General features: G+C 33.7%; 2 protein-coding genes across 2 annotated transcripts; one reads left to right on the forward strand and one right to left on the reverse strand.

Annotated features, from left to right (window-relative positions):
* Positions 1–398: 398 nt before the first annotated feature.
* On the forward strand, positions 399–788 carry LOC131626171 (pEARLI1-like lipid transfer protein 3). Its single transcript, XM_058897001.1, has one exon. The coding sequence runs from the start codon at positions 399–401 to the stop codon at positions 786–788; it is 390 nt and encodes a 129-aa protein (XP_058752984.1).
* A 7882-nt stretch (positions 789–8670) lies between these two features.
* Positions 8671–9686, reverse strand: LOC131626165 (uncharacterized). The gene is made up of 3 exons (XM_058896998.1): positions 9528–9686; positions 9107–9402; positions 8671–9018 (listed from the first exon to the last, which is right to left on the reverse strand). Exons 1-3 carry the CDS (start codon positions 9580–9582, stop codon positions 8797–8799), a joined length of 573 nt encoding a protein of 190 aa, XP_058752981.1. The 5' UTR covers positions 9583–9686; the 3' UTR covers positions 8671–8796.
* Between the last annotated feature and the right edge of the window lie 5002 nt (positions 9687–14688).

Genomic DNA, 14688 nt, shown 5'->3' on the forward strand with positions numbered 1-14688 from the left:
TAAAAAAACATTTAAAAAAATAAAATTTGTGTAAAACTAGTTTCCTTTGAATTTTAAGATTTAGAGTTTACTTTAAAATAAAATATTCCAAACAAGTTTTTTTTAACTTTTATCATGTAAAAAAAATTAAAAATAACATTGTTTTGGTAGAAAATAAATCCATTACACCTTTTGATTTTGAATTTACCACCATTGAGTCATAGAAATAATGAAAAAGGAACATAATAAACAAAACTATTATTACAAAAGTACCAATCAAAAATATTATCACACTATTCACTTGTTGGCCCGTAATTAGATTTCTAACGTCCACCTTATACTTTTTTTCTTGCTTATAAATAAGGTTCACAAATTCAACTTCAATCAACACATATTACTATATTTTATAAACAATAGCCATGGCTTTCAACAAATTATCTTCCATAATTTTAGTGCTTTTTCTTCTTTCTTACTCAACATTCACCAATGCCCAAGGTTCTCCACCATCACCAAATCAAACACCTTCAGCCACTTCTGCTCAACCTTCATCCCAAGGTAATTGCCCCATAGACACCTTAAAGATGAGGGTTTGTGCTAATCTTTTAGGATTGGTTCATCTTGGAACTCCTCCTTTGGGTAGTGAATGTTGTGCATTAATCGATGGTTTGGTTGATTTAGAAGCTGCAGCTTGTATTTGTATCGCACTTAAGGCGAATGTGCTTGGAATCAACTTAAACATACCTATCGACCTCAGCTTGATTCTTGGTGCATGTCAAAAAAGTGTTCCTCTTGAATATAAGTGTGTCTAGGGATTTAAAATAATTTATGTGTCATTATGGAACAAATGTGTCTAAGAATTTAAAATAAGTTATGTATTTTGTTGAATAAGTATGTATGTGCACTATCATACTTTGTGATATAATATTTGTTAACGACATGTTCTCTAACATTTGCATTATTATCTGTTGAAAGTCACGAGCTACATTTAACTCAGAAATGTGACCAATATGAGTTAATAAATCTCGTGTGAACTTCAACCAATAATATAAAATATTTTGCAAAATGAGTAGATTGAGTATGTTGGTAACATTTTATTATTATTGTTGTTGATGTTGTTTTTTTAAGGTGGTTCATTAAACTAATATATCGAGCAAGCTTGTTATTCCTAAATTCGTATATTATGTTTATGTGATATATCATGAAATATTATGTTTGTCTGAAATATGTTCTAGAGGTTCTAGTTTTTATAATTGAAATTATTTTAAATAAATTTGCTGCAAAATTCTAAAGGAAATTTGATATCTTCGTGTTACTAAACAAGTTTTTCGTTGGCATTAAACCAACTGAAAAAAATGTTCTACACAATTTCTTGTAGAGTTTTATGAAATAAAATATGATTAGTGAAGATTTGACATCTTGTAAATTTCATTTTGAGATGCTGAGAGATGACAACTTGATGATCTTGAAATTCAAAATAAAATTCTTAAAAAAATATAGAATTACTTGCGATGTGAAATTAGTTAGTTCTAGTTTTTGTTGACTCGTTTGTGACAATTTCATAATCTTTAAACTCTCAAATATCAAACTTTTTAAATAAAATATAATTAGTTGAGATGCAAAATGCTAACTCCAATTTTAAAAGCATGTGTTCTGATAACTTAATGATATTAAACTCTAAGATTATATATATATATATATATATATATATATATATATATATATATATATATATATATATATATATATATATATATATATATATATATATATATATATATATATATATATATATATATATATATATAATTTTTATTAAAAAGGATTGGTTGGGACGTGACATCCTATTTATAACCTAGTTTGAGACATTTAAGTTCCAAAAACATAAAGATTATAAATTTGATAAATAAAAAACAATCAAACTTTATATCTACCGACACATAAACTACATGGCTTTGAATTCATCATTAAAGTAGGAAATACGAAGGAGCAAGACATAACTCTTGTCAAGCATAATAACAATAAAAAATCGTTTTTTATCGTTGTCTAATAAATTGTATCTAATAATAAGAAAAAGTACATATTTCTAAATTAACAATATATCAGCACAATTTATTAGTGGTAGCCATTGTCGAACAAATTTTGTAAGGTTCTAACACATTACCTATCCATAATCGATCCCCGAACCTAGACTCCATTTTTCATTACTATTTTTTAAAGGATTTTTCTATATTTTCTCTATTTTAATTATTATTGATTGTGACTTCTTTCTTTTCAAACAATCTCGAATTTTTAAGCTACAACATAATTAGAAAAAATCTTTTTTTGCAAAACAACCTATGGCAGTTAAAAAATTTAAGCAGATATCAAGCAACAAAGAAATAAGAAAAGAAATGAAGATAAAAGAAAATTAATAATATATTATAAAGATATACGGTTAGAAAGATTACTCCAGGATTTATACAGGTTCGACATAACAACTAAGTCTACTCTTTTCTCCAATAATTTCTTATTGAGAGTTCCACTGGTCAAACGTATTGAGCTTTTAAGGATATACATACAAACCTTATTACAACAGATGAGAGATTACAAAGATATATGGTTAGAGAGATTACACCAGGATTTATGCAGGTTCGACATAACAACTAAGCCTACTTCTTTCTTCAATAATTTCTTATTGAGAGTTCCACTAATCAAATGTGTTGAGCTTTTAAGGATATACCTACAAACCTTGTTAGAGCATATGAGAGATTTTATACAGGTTGATCCCCAAAATCAAACAGAGTTTTTAACGACTTAGCTCACAAACCAGATAGATATTTTGACGTACTAATCTAAAAAAACATGATAGAGATTTTACAAACAGAGCCTTTGAATTTGATATGTCATTGAGCTTCGTTAATTAAAAACTTTTATTTCTGTTTAAACAAGTTTATTTTAATATTTTCTAAGTAATACCTTAGTTTAAAGATCACATAAATGTTTTATGAGAAGGGTACAAAAAATGAAAGATTTGAAAGAAGACATAGTCAGGACAAGCATGCATCCAATGTTAAAGTAATTTCGTAAAGATATAGGTTATCATTGTTTTGCATAAATGTAATTTTGAACTTGTTTAAGAGGGACTATGAAGTTTATTCAAATTTCAATTACTTTTTAAAAGTTTCTTATTCTATTTTGATGTAACATAGTACTTATTGATCACAATATATTATAAATCTATGATTATGAAAATTTAAACACAAACTTGATATTGTAAAAATAATCATTAGTATTTAATGTCCAATCTCTTTGTATTGTTTTATAAGTTTATACATCAAAAGAATTTGCAGTGCTTAAAGTATATATGAAACACACTTATTATATCAGCGCTTTAATCAGAAAGTGCTTCCTAATGATGCCAGACACCAACACTTTTATAAGAACGGTTGCGTAAAAAGGTCTTACGTCAGTGCTTTTATAAAAAGCGCCGCCTAAATAGAATTTAAGCCAATTCTTTTATCAAAAAGTGATGCCTAATGATGTCTTACGCCAATGCTTTTATGAAAAAGTGCTGCCTAACGAGCACTTATGCCAGAAAGCGATGCCTAATGATTCCTTGCGCCAATGCTTTTATCAGAAAGTGTTACCTAAAGTGAACTTAAGCCAACGCTTATACATTAATAATAAGTGTTGTGTATACCTATAGCAGCACTTAAAAGTGTTGTCTAAGATATAAAATATGATGGCTAAGGTCTAATTTTGCCTAGTGTCTCCTCTATCATGAATATTGTGAATGACATTCGGTCAACTAGAAACGAAGTCACTATTAAGTAATAGAGTTATTCATTTGCAATCCACCTTTGCTTTCATATTCTTCCATGTTTTCCATACTCGAAGATTTCAAGGTTATTGTTAGTACCCTGTGAATCATATTGATAAAGGCCTTAGTTGGCCCACCAGTTTGGTTACTTGTTGTTTTTTTCAAGGATCATCACTCAAATCATGTTGCTAACTTTTCTTGTAATCTGGGTAACAAAAATGCATTGTATGTTGAGATCATAAGAGATATTCTGGCTTTGGATCATGCCACCTCTAAAAGTTGACCTAAATTCTTGTTAGAATCTTATTTTAACTTGCGGTCTTAGCTTTTACGGTACCTTCCTGGATTTTTTGGCGGTTAAGGAATAAATGAGACACTTGTATGTTGGCAATGAATTAAGGATGCATCATGGCCACTCACATATTTAGGGAGGAAAATCACTGGGTAGAAAATTGACTAATTTAGAACACTCGAATCAAGGTGTTTAGTTTCTTGATTAGATTCTTGTACATTGTGTGACTCGAATCATATAATTTATGAAATTTGGATTTTGGCTCTGTGTGATTTGATTCCAATCACATGTTTAAATGGACTCAAATCACAACACTCCATGAAAGCGAGAATTTGGCTCTACCAGATTTGATTTGAATCTGAAATATAAGTGACTCGAATCACGACACAATATGACTTTAATTATGGTTTGCACTTGACTCAAGTCATGGGTTTGAATAGTGATTCGAATCATAACCTCACAAATTCCAAATTTCCACCTTTAATTTAAATAGTTGTTTCTTTGATCCAATTTAATGAGACTCTCTCATTATAAACTTCTTCATAATGAAATAAATATGAAAATTTTAGAAAAAATTGTTAATTTGTCTTTTCTTCTATAGTGTGTCTATTCCTATCACTCTTGTATCTTTCTCTTGTTTTAGGAGCAACTTCTTGAGTGTAATTCTTGTCAAAATACATCTTATTTTTGTTACACTTTATGTGTGTAATTTGTTGTTGAGGGAAACCAAAGAAAGTGAGTTGATTAATCTTGTAATGATTCAATTTTTTATCAAGCTCATGGTGATCATTAAGAACCAACACCCATTTTATCCAAAAACTTGAGAGAGCCTTAGTGTGTGTTCTTCTTTCACCAACATCTAATTCATTGTTGATATCTTGTGAATTAGATTGTGTGTGTGTCGGGGGGTTCTTTTGGCGATGCTCATTTTCTTCAACCTTAGTCCTAACCCAGTGTTGTGGACATTCATCTCTAAAGATTGAGCGCTTGGGGAAGACTAGTGGTACATCAGGGTATCTAATATTTTTGTGTGAAGTTTTTTATTTGTAATGGATGCAAGAATCGTTTCTTGAATGCGGTTTGGACGTTGTGTTATCTATCAAGAGAAGAGTTGCACTATACTCCATGGAAGACTTTGGTGAAGTCTAGTAAAGATTGTTCGTAAAACGAAGTTTTATGTTGTTCAATTGAACACTAAGCTAATGGAAATCACTCAAACAAGAAATTTGAGAATCAGTTGGATCTCCACATACGAAGACTTGGAGCAGGTTATTGTGGATAACACGGTTATTGGATCAAGATCATTAAGGATTTTGTTTTTGTTAGCAGCTTGAATATCAGCATCAACAGAGGAAATTATCGTGTGATATTTTGCTGTAATCAAAATATTTGTATCAAACTTATGAAATAGTGGAAGATCATTATTATTTCCCGATGGTTTTAACACCATTGAAGAGTGAAGTGGAAAAAGCAAGGACGAACGTCGAACCACTATTTATCGTTGTTTACTCTTCTTTCTTCCCTCATTTCCTTTAACTTTCTGCATTCATTACAATATTTATTGCATCATGGAAGTGTTTGTATATCATTAAGGTTAGATCTTGCTTATTGCGATTTAATGTGTAAGCTTAGGTCTGCGATGCATCAAACCTATTGGATCATTATGAATCCAATTATGTTTTGAATGAATTTCTATGTAAAGGTTTTTAAATCGCTTTGTTTAAAGCAGCTTTGGTTACCTGTAATTGATTTGCATTAGAATGATTCATGCCTTTAGTTTGTGTTTGGATTGATGAAATATAACGGAGCAGAATGGAACAGAGCAGAGCGGAATGGAATATACATTTGACTCTATTGTTTGGTTATTTTATTAAAAATATCTCATTCCATTACATACACCCCAAATTAGATGGAAAAAAAAAATGAGGAATTGGATGGAATAGGTTGGAATGGATTCCATCATATTCCATTCGATTATATTCATTATTTTTAAATCCAAACAATAGAACCTAATTAACTACCACTTCATTACATTCAATTCTATCTCATACCACCAATCTAGACATATCCTTAATAATATATTTTAATATTCTTATTGGATTAATTTTTTATTGAGACGCTTTCAAACTATCTTCGTGTTATGTTTTACTTCTGTATTTTTTATAATCTCTGATTTTGTTTTTATGGAAATTAAATTGTTTTTTTTTTTTAATTGTCTTTTTTGAAGATATGTTTATAGATCTTTTGTTTCTATATTCTCACCCAACACTCCTCCTTCCATTAGATCAGTTGATTCTTATTCTTTACACTTTTCAATGTCATTAATAAAAAATAATTCTATAAATTATATCATGTTTTATTTTATTTTTGCAAAATTATTTACATCTTTTAACCGGCATAAAATTGTCAAAATGTGATTCGTAGTAAAAAAAAGAGAGACAAAAACAATATCCATTATATTAAATAATATTTTCCCTTGCTCACTCTTAGTTTAATCATGAACCATGAAAAATCTCAGATATTGTTTTGTAACTCACTTTGCAAATCTTCAAAACGGTTTATAAATATGTAGGGTTAGGGTATCACATACGATTTTTTTAGTTTTTAATGTTCAAATTATGTCTCGTAGGATATGTCATTAACAATAGGGACAATTCTATGTTAAGACCAATAAGGGCTCAAGATAAGATAGGATAGAGTAAGCATCATAAGTTTTACAACCTGAAAAATTAACACGTACGATCAAAATGATTGTAGCCATAAGAAAATCGAAAAATCCGCATACACTAGATTTCAATGTTGCTTAAATAATACATTTGTCAGGCCATTTTCAGTATCATATTATTTTCATTTCCGTTCAACCATTTGTGAGGCCATAATGTTATCTCCATAAGATTTCAAGATTTTCGATAACGATGGAGAGTACTAAACAGAATAGTCAATTCCAATTCATTAACATTAAATATATATTATATATATTAATGTTTGTTTTTTAAATTTGATATTCAACTTTGAGACCGATTAATGCAAAAGTATCAATATTATTGTCTACTAAGAGTGACAAACAGGTATACTGGTTTCATTTAAACTAGTCGTGCAAAAAATGGGGTTGGGCAGGACAGCCTTTGTTAAAAGTGCAACTTTAAAATCTTATCTCGTTTCAAAAAACATAAGTGCAGGGTGAAGTGATCCTGTAGGCATTGCATCTTTTAGACTTATAAATTTTCATGTTAATGTCTGCGCATGTTTTACATGCAAATAGGGGTGCAATAGATAGGATTTGGATAGAATATTATTATAGTATTCATCCTCATATCTGCAATTTAAAAAATTCCAGAACCCATACACGTGGGCACCAATATTTATATATGTATTTGTATCCTATGGATACCTAAGTACTCAAATTCGTACTTGTTTACCCGCATTTCTAATAATAATAATAATCGTTTAATTATAATTTATCATGTAATTTTAATTTTTTAACAACATTAAAAAAAATTAAATGATGTTATTGTTGAGTTAAAAAATGAACAAACCATTATATTAAAATGCGTACAAGTTTAATAAATACGTATTTCACAAAAGTTATAAATTAACATTGTTATATATTACTTAATAAAAATAAAAATATATATTATACAGGTGTGGAGCGGAGTGGATACTAAAGTACTCTTAACTACGCTCATACAAGATTATTTTAATGGGTAATTGTTTGTGTTCGTGTCTGAGCTCATTTTGTAGATTTTTATCCTACCCGTGCTGGGTAAATTTGGAGGGTACCTACTAGAGATAGGTCTAACTGTCATTCCTACCTGGAAAAAAAATAGAGTAGGAGACGGACATACTAGAAGGTGCAGACTTAAAACCTTAATTTGTCCTGCAAAAAAGTGCAGACAAAACGGACATGTCCAACAGACAGGATCCATTTTACCACCCCACAAAAAAGTGCAGATAAACGGACATGTCTGACAGAATAGACCCATTTTACCACCCCTACCATCTACCGACAGGAGTCTCATTTAATGTCATAACCCTATAAAGTCTCATGCAGAAACCTCATTTAATATCAGAGGTATGTAAAGCCCACATGACAAAATTCGAACTAGAGAGCTTGAGAAAAATACATTATCAACACCCAACTCTTCACCCACCAACAAAAATATTAATGTGACATCTTAGTTATGTTCAATCATGCATCACTCACTATTTCAGTATCTATAATTTGTTAAACAGACATGTTTTACTCCAACGTTAAAAGTGGTCAAGTAATGATCAACAAACTCTAGAGTATATGCTTCCTAAGTGGTGGTCCTAAAGCATTCACTGTAGAAATATGTTTTGAGGTTGGAAAGTTCAAATATGTGGTCCTTAACCATCATGAATAAATGTGGATGGGAAGAACTTTCGACTTTCAAATGTTAAGGTGAATCATCACATATGCTTGTGGACCTAAAAGACAACAAATACACATGTATGAATTACCAACCCACGTTGAGTAAAGTATAACCCTACTCATCCCACTCCAAAGCACGTTACTTCCCCCAAAATCTCAATCATTATATGTCAGGTCACTGCATGGAACAACAGAAACACAATTGCATTACCGAACAGTGTTTACTGATAAAATTTGGCAAAATATAGATTATGTCATACAAGAGTATTATGTTATGTTACAATCTGGACTATACTAAATGGAAGTAGAAGAGTGTTCAAAAGAAACTCAATTTTAAGCATCCTGGGAATCTAATTGGAGGTTAATCATGTGGGAACCCATAAGCTTAGAGATTTCCTTGATTGCAGCTTGAACATCAAAATCGCCCTCGTCGGGAAACGTCCGTCTTGATGATGACTGTTGGTTCATTCTATCGTATTCATTTGCAGCAACCGTTGTCTTCTGTGAAGTGGCAAGGGCCTTCTCCAAATCTAATTGCGATAATGGTCTAGGTTCCTGAAACGCGAAAAATAAATAAATCAGCTAACTAATTTTCATCATTAAGGCAAAGAAGAAAGTAGAAGAAAATGAAAAATATACTAACATGAGTTTGATTCCCTCTCTTTTCATTATCCAGTAGTTCTCTAACAGGAAAATATGCAGCCTTCTTGCAAAGATCGAATAGATCTGAACCAGTGTAACCCTTACATAATCCCGCTATATGATTGAAATCTATGTTGTTTTCGATACTTTCTCCCTTTAAGATAACCTTCAATATCTCAGCCCTCTCTTTCCGGCTTGGATATCCAATTTCGAAAGCTTGAGGAAGTCGCCGGAGTATTGCTTCGTCAAGTTCTGAAGGGCGATTAGTTGCTGCAAGTACCATAACTCGAGCATTCTCTACACAAAAATAAGAAAATAGCATAAAGCAGTCGGTTATAATAACTAAATATCCATAAAAATTATCACTTGTTTTGAAATTTTACACCAAATAAAAACTACAAGACAAGTAATTTAAATCTTACTGTTGGTGGTGAATCCGTCCCATAGAGCCATGAACTCGGTTTTCATATTTAGCATAGCCTCGTGATCTGATGAACGGCGTTGACCCAAAAAACTGTCAACTTCATCAATGAATATGATGGCAGGTTGAAGCTTATCAGCCAAGCTAAATACGGCAGACACTGAAGAACAGCAAAATATTAGAGATGAACCACAGCAAAGAATCACACTTAAACAAACAACACATAAAAAATGAGATACAAATTAATACTCCCTCTGTAACAAAAATATAGGCAAATTTTTGCTTAAATTTTATTATGGAAGGAGTATTGTATAATCAATCAGGGTTTGATAAATGAGGCGTAGTTAGGTGTTCCAGGTTTCCTAATATAAGGCCACTATCCATCTAAGAACAACAAATTGCAATTAGATGAACAGATGGCCACCCTTATCCATCAAACAGGCTGAGATATTGGCTTAAAAGAACGACTACGCTTCACAGTATAAATATATCGATTTAAAAGAACATCCACACACTCCATAATATAAACTACATGCATAGAAAACAAACCTATTGATGATACATTTGGGAATTGGAAGCTAAAAAAACAAGTTCAATGATTAGTCACATTGTATACCTACATATTCTTTCACAGGACAAAATAAGGCAGCCTGGTGGATATGAAAATCCCCCACCTTGGCAGGGTCTAATGAAGAGAAGTAGGCAGTCTTTTAGCTACATGAAGCACGGGGACACGCGTCGGAGTCCGATGCTTGTATGATACTCGTACTACACGTATCGGAAAAGTCAGACAAGTGTCCTCAAATAAATGGTTTTTTTTTCTGCTTCGACACTCTTCAAATCGGTGTCCGACATCAGTATGAGACGCATACAACACGCTTCAGTTGTCGGCATCAGCAGAATTACTATGCATGGCAGTCATGAAAATGGAAGTTAGTCAATGTCCTGCCATACTTCCACCCCACCTGAGCCGACAGACGCCAGCAGTTAGTGGTTGGGGGCCTACAAGCAAGGTACAGTAAAACCGTGTTTCATCTCATAAGATTAACCTTTGACACTGAACAATCCTGATCCCAAACTGAATTGAAACATTGCTTGAATCATTATGCTAACTTGTGAAATCACTTGGATCTCTAATCTTTCGTGATTTCACTGGTGCAAAAGTCAGTTAGTGGTTGAATTTCTCTAATTTGTTACAAAAGTCAGTTTTCTGGGTTTAAAGTGAAGGTGTTAACAGGATGTCAAGCTTAAATCTGGCGGTAAACTGTGCCAGCCTCCTTCAACTGAGTTAGTCAGCTGATTTTCTCTTTAGTAATTGGGTTTCTGCCAGTGTGAGCTGTTTGCACATCGCTCTATGCCCTTTGTTTGAGCTTCACTCTCCTCTGGGCTACAACGGCAAAGGATAGCTCACAGGAAAGGTTGGATTTCAATGAGGGGCGTGTGGAGCCTAAATGTAGGTTTTTATATGTTGGGTCCGTTTCTTTCAAACAAGAGAGCCAAACCCAAATTGATCACAGTTACAATATTAGTGAAAAAGAGCAGACGGGAAGTTCTACTTTAACCTTTATTGAAATGGGCCAAACCCAAGCAAATGGAATTGAACGATATAAGCAACCATTCTCTTATTACTCCAACAGCAACATAGATCATAGGTCCAGGACAGAAGTGTTTCTATCTTCCAACTGTTAGATTGAACCTTAGAGGGATAGGTTAATGTTTGTTATGCTCTTATTGTTAGGTTTATTGGTTAGTGAAAGAGGTGGACAGTGGACACACATAATTAGGACACGAGGGGAGAGGGGCATAATTCACATGTGGCATATCCATGGCTCGATACTCATCCTTTGTACTTGATCGAGTAACGACAATTTACTTTTTGCTCTTCCATGAAATCATATTTCCACCAATGAAAACACTAATCTGATGTAGGTTGTATATCACTTGCATTTCCTGCCGAATCAGCATATGAATATCCAATGATATCAATGTTGCCTCTTGCATAAAAAACCTTTCCAGGCGATGCTTTAATGTATTTAGGAATTTGAATAATTGCATGCTAATGGTTATCACAAGGAGTTGAGAATCTGACTTGCTACACTAACCGGAAAAGATATAACAGATCTAATCATGGTGAGGTAATTCAATTTGTCCACAAATTTTCAGTATCTGATTGGGAGTATAGGGCTCCCCCTGATTAGGAAGAAGCTTCACATTAGGATCCGTAAGAGTATCAACTAGTTTGCAATCTATAAGACATGTCTCTTCCAAAATATTAAGAGCATACTTTCTTTGAGAGTTAACAATACCTGACTTTGATTGAGCCACCTCAATTCCAAGAAAGTGACAGAGAGGACCCAAGTCTTTAATATGAAAGTTTTGAAATATGTTGTTTTAATGCCTCGATACCTTCAAAATCATCACCGGTAATCACAATATCATCAACATAAACCACTAGATAGATATACTAGTTTGACGGGAGCATTTGATAAAAACATAGTAATCTGCTTCACAATGTATCATCCCAAATTGTTGTAATTCTTTGTTAAAACTTTCAAACCATGCCTGAGGTGATTGTTTCAAACAATACAAAGACTTATGGAATTGGCTTACCAGATTACACTTCTCATGAGCAACAAATCCAAGAGGTTGCTCCATGTAATTCTCCTCCTCCAAGTCACCATGTAGGAATGCATTCTTGATATCCAATATAAATGAGGTTGGTGTTTCATGGCCATGTCCAAAAAGAGACTGAATATATGCCATTTTTGCTAAGAAAATGGGCCATGATGTCTTACCACATATTTAAGTAGATGCCTTTGCCACTAGGTGGCTTTGAATTGATCTATTTTTCTGTCAGGGCGACCTTAACATTGGATACCCACTTGCAACCTACAAGATATTTTCCAGAAGGAAGAGGAACAAGCTCCCAAGAATGATTAGATTCTAAAGCTGCCATTTCATCAAATATTGTTTGCCTCTAATCCTGATGGGATAATGCTTCTTGAATAGTTCTAGGAATAGAAACATATAAAAAATGTGAAAACAAGCACATTAGGTGGGAGATAAATTGTGGTAAGACACACATTTATAAATAGGATAAGGGTTATGGGTTTAACATGGTAATATGGGCAAATCCGGAGACACATGAGGAGCTGGAGTAGGGGTAGAGGCACTTGGAATACGAACTGAATTACATGTGGAGTAGGGGTAGAGGCACTTGGAATACGAGCTGAATTACGTGTAGAGTAGGGGCGATGCCATATAAGTTCAAGGGTGGTGGAGACTTGGTTGAGGAGGGTACATTTATCACCAGCTAGAGGACCGAAGATAAAGGAGAGAAAACTGAGCATAGTGGAACAAGCAACGTCGCAAATGGATGCACAGAGGGTGGCACCTGACACACACAGCCAGCAGGTGTTATGAATGTGGCCGCATGTGGAGAAGATTATGACACTGGTTTTAGGTAACAGTTGATCAGAGGATTCCAATCATGGTGGAAGAGATCCAGTAACGACAACAATACAAGGCAGTATAACCAACAGCCAAAGAAAAAATTAGAGTTCTTAACTTTGCTCTCAGTACCAAGTTGAGATTGAAAAGTACTTCATGTATATTGTGTGAGAAGATATATGGACTCCGACACGACACGACACCACTAATGTAAAAATATAGGACACTGCTAGTATATATTTATTATAATATGATTATAACATAATAAAATAAAATATTTAAAACAAAATAAATATATAATAGTTAATAACATTAATACTAGAGTTAGTATTAAACATAAAATTTTAAAATAAAAACATTACTTCAAAAATAATATTAATACTACTAGAGTTACTAACTAATACTGTTAGTACTAAACAAAAATATCTATCACTTAATTAATATGACATAGTAATGCTTCTTTAACAAGAGCAAATTTCTAGTACTGAACTATTAGATGTACTTAGTAAGCTGAGTATACTAGTTATATTGTAAGGATGACTGACATCTGTCAGCATCCCTAACCTGCTATAGCAGGTCATTCTCTTGTGTATATAACCAAGTTTGTTACACTTTTGTAACTAACTTTTCAATCAATAACAGTTTCACAAAATCAATGAATATCTCTCTCTATCTTTCTATTATGGTATCAGTAGACTAGATCGTAGCCTTCTCTTTCCGTGGCCATGGTGTCTTCACCGTCCACCGCTAGCTCCGCTTCCGATCGTGAAGATCCGTCGCCGGCGAAACCTTCACCGGTCGTTTCCGAAGATCTTCACCGCTTCAATTTCTCGCTCAAGCTTTCGCAGAAGTTAGATGAGAAAAATTTCCATCTCTGGCGGCAACAAGTGGAACCGTTCATCAATGCGCACGGACTCACTGAGTTCGTCGTCTGCACTCGTGTTCCACCTCGTTTTCTCACCGATGAAGCTCGCAACTCTGGATCTGAGAATCCTGCGTATTCCGCGTGGCTTCAGAAGGATCAAATGCTCCTTTCGTGGTTGCAATCCACGTTATCTGGTGAGATTCTTTCACGAATGTTAGGTTGCACTCATGCGCATGAACTTTGGGACCGTCTGTTTCAGTATTTTCAGAAGCAAACACGCGCTCGTGCTCGTCAACTTCGTGTTGAACTTCGCGCTATGAAGCTTGACTCTCTCTCTGTTCAGGATTATCTTCTCAAGATTCGTATGATTGTTGATTCTCTTGCTTCTATTGGTGACACTCTTCCAGTTTCGCATCACATTGATGTGATTCTTGAAGGACTTCCCTCTGATTTTGCACCGGTTGTGTCGGTGATTGAAAGCAAGTTTGGAGTTATGGACATTGATGAGGTTGAGATTCTCCTTGTGGCTCATGAACTTAGACTCTCCAAGTTCAAGAAAGTTTCAGAGGTGCCTTCCTTGAATCTTACTCAAGCTCCACCTGAAACTCCTTCATCCACTGACTCTACACCTGCTGCTAGTGCTGAAGCTCCTCCATCACACTCCACTCCCTCCACTGAACCTGATTACAATAGTTTCAGAGGTGGCAGATCTGGTAGAAGTGGTGGTCGTTCTGGTAGAGGTCGTGGTGGTCGCAACTCTAATGTTCAATGTCAGGTTTGCTTCAAAGTTGGTCACACTGCCCTGAATTGCTGGCATAGGTATAATCAGCAGTTCCAGCCTCAACAA

This window comes from Vicia villosa, unplaced genomic scaffold (assembly GCF_029867415.1).
Source record: "Vicia villosa cultivar HV-30 ecotype Madison, WI unplaced genomic scaffold, Vvil1.0 ctg.000273F_1_1_1, whole genome shotgun sequence".
NCBI lineage: Eukaryota > Viridiplantae > Streptophyta > Magnoliopsida > Fabales > Fabaceae > Vicia > Vicia villosa.